This window comes from Protopterus annectens, chromosome 8.part0 (assembly GCF_019279795.1).
Source record: "Protopterus annectens isolate FY-2018-M chromosome 8.part0, PAN1.0, whole genome shotgun sequence".
Classification (NCBI taxonomy): Eukaryota; Metazoa; Chordata; order Ceratodontiformes; family Protopteridae; genus Protopterus; species Protopterus annectens.
The window spans coordinates 1,938,922,081-1,938,930,428 of NC_056741.1; the positions used below are offsets into that span (position 1 = coordinate 1,938,922,081).

Sequence of the window (8,348 nt, forward strand, 5' to 3'; positions counted from 1 at the left end):
CAGATAAGACCGTGATAATGGCAGCAGATTGGGGAAATCAGAAGAAGCTGAGAATAGAGATAGATGGGAAGATAGTGGAACAGGTAAACAGCTTCAAGTATCTGGGAGGGGTGGTTGAGGAGAAGGGTAGTCTGAATGAAGAGGTCAAAGCTAGAATCAGAGGGGCTGCAGCCAACTGGCATAGCGTATCAAGTGTAGTATATGTTAGAAGAATGCCAAAGAAGCTGAAAAGTAAGGTGTACAAGACAGTGGTGCGACCAGCACTACTGTATGGTACAGAAACCTGGGCAGTAAAGGCAGAACAGTTGAAGCTAGAGGTGATGGAAATGAAGTGCCTGAGAAAGGTGGTAGGATGCACACTGCGGGACAGGCGAAGAAATGAGGACTTAAGAGCAGAAGCCAAAGTAGCTCCAATTGCAGAAAAGATCAAAGAGAACAGACTACGATGGTATGGGCACATGTGTAGAAAAGCAGAAGACACCTGGTGAGGGATATTTGGGACAGACAGGAAGAAGGTAAGAGGAAGCGAGGGCATCCAGCAAAGAGGTGGATGGATTGTGTGAAAGAAGATCTGCGACAGTCAGGCATGAGTGTTGAAGGCGGCAGGAGAGTGGCACTGAATAGACAGAGTTGGCGACAGTTAATACGATACCCCAACCCCATGTAAATGGGAAAAAAGGGGATGACGATGATTATATCTATATACATACATATACACACACATATTATACATACACATATATATATATATATATATATATATATATATATATATATATATATATATATATATCTATACACACACACACACACACACATATATATATATATATATATACACACACACATATATATATATATATATATATATATATATATATATATATATATATATATATATATATATATATATATATATGTGTGTGTGTGTGTGTGTGTGTGTGTGTGTGTGTATATGTATATATATATATATATATATATATATATATATATATATATATATATATATATATATATATGTGTGTGTGTGTGTGTGTATACACACACACACACACACACACACACACACACACATACAGCAAATATCCAAGCAACCTCCACCCCCCCCCCCAATACAAACCATGAAACACATACTTCACAAAACCAGTGTGCCATGCAATCACAGCCCTTAAGGCAAAATAACATACCCAACATAATAGTAATAGGCGACTATAGTCAGGCACAATGATGTCCCACTCACTCGGTTGAATAAGGAGAAGGTTACTGTTAGCTGCCTGTCGGGTGCCAGGATCCACCATATAACACAAGCACTCAGGTCACTCCAGAACAAGTACAAATACGACTGTCATTGTCCATGTTGGTGTGAATGACCTGAGCCGTACCTCCCTGGACTACATGAAGAGAGACATGGAAGAGCACTCTGATCACATAGCCCAGGCTGGTATTACCCTGAGTAGCATCTTGCCCTCACTAAGAATTATACCACGGTATAAAAAAATTTCTCGATTTCAACAATTGGCTAAGTTTCTGGTGTCATTCAAAGGGGATCCAGCGTCTGTCCACCTGGGATGACATGCTCGACAAGCCATGCTGCTTCGCTAGAGACGGCTTGCACCTGTCACCCTTAGGCTTTCGAATACTGGCCCAGGCTCTTGCCACCCCCATAGTGCCTTTTTTAGGCAAGGCTCAAAAGACAAACCTACCACCATAAATAGCACAAGTAACAAAAAACTGAGGGTAATGCTACTCAATGCCTCAAGTCTAAACCTCAAAATGCACGTACTCGAGGCACTCCTCAGTAAGGAGAAAAAAAAAAAAATCTATGTGCAGTAACAGAAATCTGGTTTAAGGCTCCAGAGAGCACCCCAGCACTACCAGGCTACAAAACTCACAATACATTTCGGCCACAGAACCCAAACTGAAATACAAAAGGCGGGGGCGTATCCATATTCATCAAGGATACCCACTCCTCCAGGTTAGTGGCACAGCACGATGCTTCAGAGATCATCCATGTGCAACTAACAACGGGCAAAACTGCAACTCAAATTGCAGCTTTCTACAGATAACCCACCATGTCCCAAGACCCCCATCCCACATTTCTGGAAACACTGGGAAACAAAGGTCCTACCAAACACCCTAATATTGGGTGATTTCAATCACCCAAACATTAACTGGAAGAACTACTCAAGTACTAACTCCCTTGCCCAACATTTCCTAGAATTTATAAACTCAAACACCCTGGTTCAACTGGTCAACCCTCCCACCAAAGGTGACAACATATTGGACCTGGTCATCACCAACATGGGAGACAGCTGTTCCACACTGGAGGTCAACCCCTCGCTGGTTAAATCAGACTATAAACAAATCACTTTGGATATCCACATTCCGCCCCCACCCCCGGACAAGAAAACCACTGTGAAAAACTTTTCAAAAGCAAACTTCACATTACTTAAGACCAAGTTGGAAAGTTTCAAAGCCCCCATGCTGAAGGATAACACTGTCCAAGCTGCAAAATCCTTTACTAATGCATTCTACGGGCACCTACAAGAATGCATGGATCGTGCCATCCCAAGCAAAACCAAGACTCACTCCTCCAAGAAAAGGAAACCATTCTGATGGACTCCTGCCATAAACAAGCTATACAACAGGAGGAGGAAACTAGTACAGAAAAGAGTAATATCCCAAGAAGGGAAGACATCCCTGATCGGTATCAGCAAGTAACTACGATCCCTCAAAATCATCCAAGGCGAGCTTCGAAAGAAAAATTGCCAAGGACTCCAAAGATAAGCACAAGGCATTCTTTAGCTATGTCAAGAATCTAAGTGGCAATGCTCGGATCTGCTCGGAGTTAGTGCAGAATGGCACAAAACACACTGTACCAACAGATATCGCCAACATCCTGGTAGACAGGTTCAGCGCAAACTTCACCCCCCTCTCACCCCCAAAAGGGCCCATAACCATACCAGAAGAATGTAGAGTCCCCAAAATCAGACACTCAGGTTAAAACAGCCCTCTCCAAAGCCAAAAACACATCAATGGGACCGGACAGTGTCCCAGGCTGCATCCTATACGAGCTCAAAGACGAACTAACCCCTCACCTAAACACACTGTTCAAACTCAGCCTCTCCAAAGGTGGAGCCACAACAGACCCCGGGAACTATCACCCTATAAGCCTGACTAGCTTGGTCTGCAAGGCTATGGAGCGCATCATCATGGAACTCATTAACAGACATTGGGAACCTCCAAACACGACCCTACCCAGTTCGGCTTTGTTAATGGCAGATCATGCCACCTAAACCTGGTGGACTTAGAGACAGTTACCAAGGCTATAGATGAGGGAAAGATGGTACACAGCCTACCTAGACCTTGCAAAGGCCTTCAACACCATCCCCCATTCTGGTATTATAGACAAGCTCACCAGCCTGAACATAAACCCCTACGTCACAAGATGGGTTGCCAACTGGTTCACGGATAGAACCCACATGGTGAGAGTTGCAGGAGCTAGGTCAGACTCTAAACCGGTTACAAGTGTTGTCCCCCAGGGATCAGTCCTAGGACCCCTCCTGTTCGGCATTTACTTCTCAGAAGTACAGGCAAGCACTGGAGGACTATTGCTGACCAAGTTCGCAGACTACTGCAAACTAGGGGCTATAATTGGCTCTCCGGCTGACCCAACATCCTCCTAAAGGGTCTCACTGAGACGGATACCTGTTGTCAAAATCATGGCCTCAAGCTAAATGCCAAAAAGTGCATAGTCATCCCTTTTGGAAAAAACAAAGTACCCACAAACTACCACATAGGTGGTAGTCCCCTAAATATGGAAGTAGTAATAAGGGATCTGGGGACCCAAGTAGATAGTAATCTCACCTTTGATAACCACATTGCCAAAGTGGTTAGAAAATCCTTCTACATGGCCCACCTAATCACAAAAGGGTTTGCATCCAGATCAAGAGGTCATTGTGCCCCTCTACTCGTCACTCATCAGACCCATCATTGAGTACAACGCCCCATTTGGGATGTACCTTACAAGACACCTGCAACAGATGGAAAGACCACAGAAGTACCTCATCAAGAGGATCACTTCGGTTGCATACCGCCTACTCAGAGGTGATCTCTGCCTGACATACAAGACCATGTCCAACCCAGACTTGATGGACATGCTCCACCTAAAGAAAACCTTATCCCCTAGAGCCACAAGCTCTAGGGATCTAAACCTCACCACAACAATAAATAAGACGTGCTGGAGGGATAGATTCCTGTCCCAGAGAGACTTCGCATGCTTTGGAACAAGATCCCAATCTACATTAGGCAGAGCTCCTCACTAACATTCTTCAAAAGAAACCTTGACTAGTGGATGGGAAACGTTTACCTCGGGGATCACTCTGGACAGAGGCACAGGGAACTAATCTAAGGGGCGGTGAAAGCCAACACATTCTGGCTAGGCTTATAAATGCCTTCGGGCAGATAGCCTAGTACCTACCTATGAACCTATGCTAACTGTAATACAAATAATATTATGTACCTGGCCACTTAGAGATCATGTTCTGCTTTCTATATAGGCAAATCAACTAGAAAAGTTAAGAGAAAGGGTGGTGGAACATAAATCAGAAATCCGCAGAGGTATTGCGACTAATGCTTTAGCCCAGCATTTAAAGGAGTAGGGAGAAAATCATTTTTTTACGTTTAAGGTTCTTGATGCGATTTCTAAAGATTCCAGGGGTGGTGATTTGAATAATAAATTAGAACTGAGGGAATATGAGTGGATCTTGCGTCTTCATGCTGATCACCCCTTGGTATAAATAAAATGGTTTCTATCAAGCCTATTTTAAAATTCAAACAGATGCGTTTGAAGTAATTTTATCAGATTAGGTTTATTTATCATTTGGTGTATGGTATCATGTGATTGTTTTAAAACAATGTCATACTGATTAAGGATTATGTCCGAAAGCTTTACCATTAAAGTTTCTACATTGTGATACGCATAGTGTTGTTTTAACTACTGCTTTTGCGTGTTTCGCTTTACCACTTTCTGTAGCGTCTTTTTGGATTAAAGAGCAAGAACCCACAGGCTTCAAGACAATTAGTTATCCAAATGTACTGCAAATGTTGCCAAACACTACCAAAAACAGGTTGAACATTCAAGTCAAAACGCAATACCAAGAAATAAAAATGAATGCCCACTTTCTTAAATTCATTATCTTGTATATAAAACAAGAAATCAAGTTTATAGAACACAGTCCGTCTGCAACAATTACTCAACAGTTTAACCAAAGTTCAGAAAACTCTGGGGATACTGTATGTAATAAAGTCTGAAGCAAACTAAAAGCAATGCTACGTTTCAAATTAATGATGCTGCCTGTACCACTATTAAAACTGCTAGATGGTAAGCACTATGTAGACTATAACCATCACAGACACCCCCCCCAAAACCCTCAGAAAATTAATTTCTGGAAAGAACTGTAGTGTGAGCTTAGAACAGAGTACATCATTGGCAACTATGCACCAAATTATCTGTTTCATAGTTAGCCAGTATTGGTATGTAAACTAACATTTAACTTACAAAGAAAAGAATTTTAACACATACTGCTACTCAAAACTATACCAACTTTCTGTGAAAATATACAGTGCATTAATCTTGCACACACTACTTCTATAGTAGTAAACAGACAAAAGATAAGTGAATTGTTTGCTGCTGCTATACTAATCCTGAATCCACCTCAAAATGCCCATACTAGGCAATATCTGGCAAAATCAAGTATCCGCAAATCTCTTTAAATGGACACTTGGATCATCAGAAGTTATCTTACATGTAGTAAATAATCAAACATCTTGGGTAGGAAATTTCAAGAAAATGGACATCAGATGAACCATGGTTGAAGTTCTGGTAACTACTGCCATGGCATTATACAAGTGCTCTGAAAAAAAGTAATACATCAAACAGAACTGGGAACGGAAAGTTAAAATAAAAACCTACTTGTCAGGATTCCAGCAGTAAGTGGTCCAACGACTCCCATTAGCAGGATACCCACTGACGTGAACCGACCACACTTATGATGCCAGAGAGTAAAGAGTGCGATAAGTCCAGCAGGTATATGGACAGAAAGAGAAGATACAACGGCCCATAGAAACACACCATATAACATTTCTGAAAGTCAAAAATAAAGTATTTACCATTTATAGTTTTTTTTTTTTTTTCCATCTACCAGTATCTCAGTGAAATCAGATACAGAAAATATCAACCACTGTCTAGCTGTTCAGTCAAATTCATGCCAAGGCTGAAATATAGAAAGCTTTCTACCTTTTGCAGGAAACCTCCGACATACCGTATTAGTGTCTTACTAAAAAATCACAAAAGTTATATTTTAGCCATGGCAGAGCTCATGATACACTACCGCAAACACAAATATGACAGAGAAAAAAGAAAAAAAAAACAGTAATACCTAACTTTTTTCAGATTTTCTTTCTTTCATGTAATGGCAAAGAGAGTTTCAACAAATTCATAACAGAACGATGCCATCAAGGGGTTCTCCGTATATTTAAAGCAGGATACGGGACACTCCCGAGACAGGTCAGGCCAATCCTTCAGCTGAGCAGGGTACAAGTCGTGCAAGAATAAAAGTTCACTTCCTAACAAAAGCCTGAAGCCATTTTTTTTTTTTTTTTAAATGTGGATGTCCTCCCACACATACACATAAGGGTCTACCTGATAACACAGGCACGCCAAAACACCGAGAACGAAATAACCCACACGACAAAACCAAAAGTTCAAAAACACAAAACGTATGCCCAACAAACCACAATCCCGACAATCAACAAAACAAATACCTTTCCCGAAAAACACAAACACAAGCACGCCAAAAACCTTACAAACCTACACAACTATCTATGCACCAACCTTAACCCAAACCCTAACCCTCAAGTCAGTCACTATCACACACTTACCTGACCCGCACCCCACCCTAACGTCAGTCACCACACACTTACCTTACCCACATCCTGACCTTAACTTCTGTCCCTATCGCACAGTTACCTTAACATTTCAGTGTTCTCAGCGCCGGGATTCTCAACTTTCGATCTCCGTTGTCAATCTTCTGGTGTCGGTGTTCTCGTTGTCGGCGTTGTGGACTTTCGGCGTTTTCAGGTACACACACACACACACACACACACACACACACACACACACACACACACACACACACACACACACACACACACACACTAAATAATACAACCAAGATGTCACCAAACTTTGGGACAAGATACATTAACAGATAGCAAGTAGCCTATTAAGTTAAAAATGGACGAGATATTTAAAAAACATATTTCAGCAGTTTACATTCTAAGAGGTGCTACATGTCAGTTTAGGCAGATGGTTTGGACAAAGATCATATTTTTACCTCAGGTACATCTACGAGGCAGCAGCTTTCCACTGGACTTGAGCCATGAGAATAAACTCAACGGGATGCTTTTCTACATCTCAGAATGCTACTATGAACAAACAGCGCTTTGGTAAAGAAAATAGGATATCAAAGTAGTCTTCAAAAGAAATCACAATTCTTCTGATTTAATATTTACAGCAAGCCAGGCAAATTCAAACTTTCAAAGCTGCAATGGTGAAGAATGAGCAGACATTAGTACAGCTGTTACAGAACAATCTTTACTTTTCCTAAAGGACATCCATAGAAATGAAAAACAGTGGTGTGTACTAGTGATGTAAGCAAACAAATTAAAATTAAAGGGAAAGTACATTTGAGACATTGAGACTTATTCAACCCCATTCTTTTCCTTCCAAATTCTCAAACTTTAGTACTGGCTCTTGCAGACAGCCCTGTCTCAGAAAGTTTTTTCATTTAGGGTTAAGCAATCTTCTTCATAGTCTACAGTTGCTGGATCACACAGCCTGTCCAAGAGCTCGACTGTAAGGATAAAAAAAAAAAAAAAAAAAAAAAAAAAAAAAAAAAAAAAAAAACTCTGATCCAGGGTCCTAAAGGGAAAACCTTAACATATACTCAGTCAGAACCATACAAAGAACCATCATTACCAAAGCCTTCCTCAGCAGTGCACCACCAGGTCAATATCTTTTACAATAAGGACCACCAAGCCTGCCTCACAGTAATCAAAAGGCCACATTTCCAGACCCCTCCCAGCATTCTAACATTACTGTTGCTTCTATGCAACATAATTGAAAAACTTTCAGTAGGTGTCGCTTCCACTTCATGTGGATGAGTTTTGAAAGGCTACCTGACAAAGATGACACTGCATCCTACAGTCATGCTTCAGTTAATCAAGCAGCCCAACACTGAAACCGAAACAAAACAAATGGAACAAAAACAAAAAGCAGAAAGATG

General features: G+C 41.2%; 1 protein-coding gene across 1 annotated transcript in view; it reads right to left on the bottom strand.

The window, feature by feature from the left end:
* The window catches only part of TMEM170A (transmembrane protein 170A), a 109,335-nt gene that overhangs the window by 23,194 nt on the left and 77,793 nt on the right, over window positions 1-8,348 (bottom strand). The window contains exon 2 of the mRNA XM_044081455.1: window positions 5,975-6,145. Coding sequence (XP_043937390.1) covers window positions 5,975-6,145 — 171 coding nt within the window. The remainder of the gene's footprint in view (window positions 1-5,974; window positions 6,146-8,348) is intronic.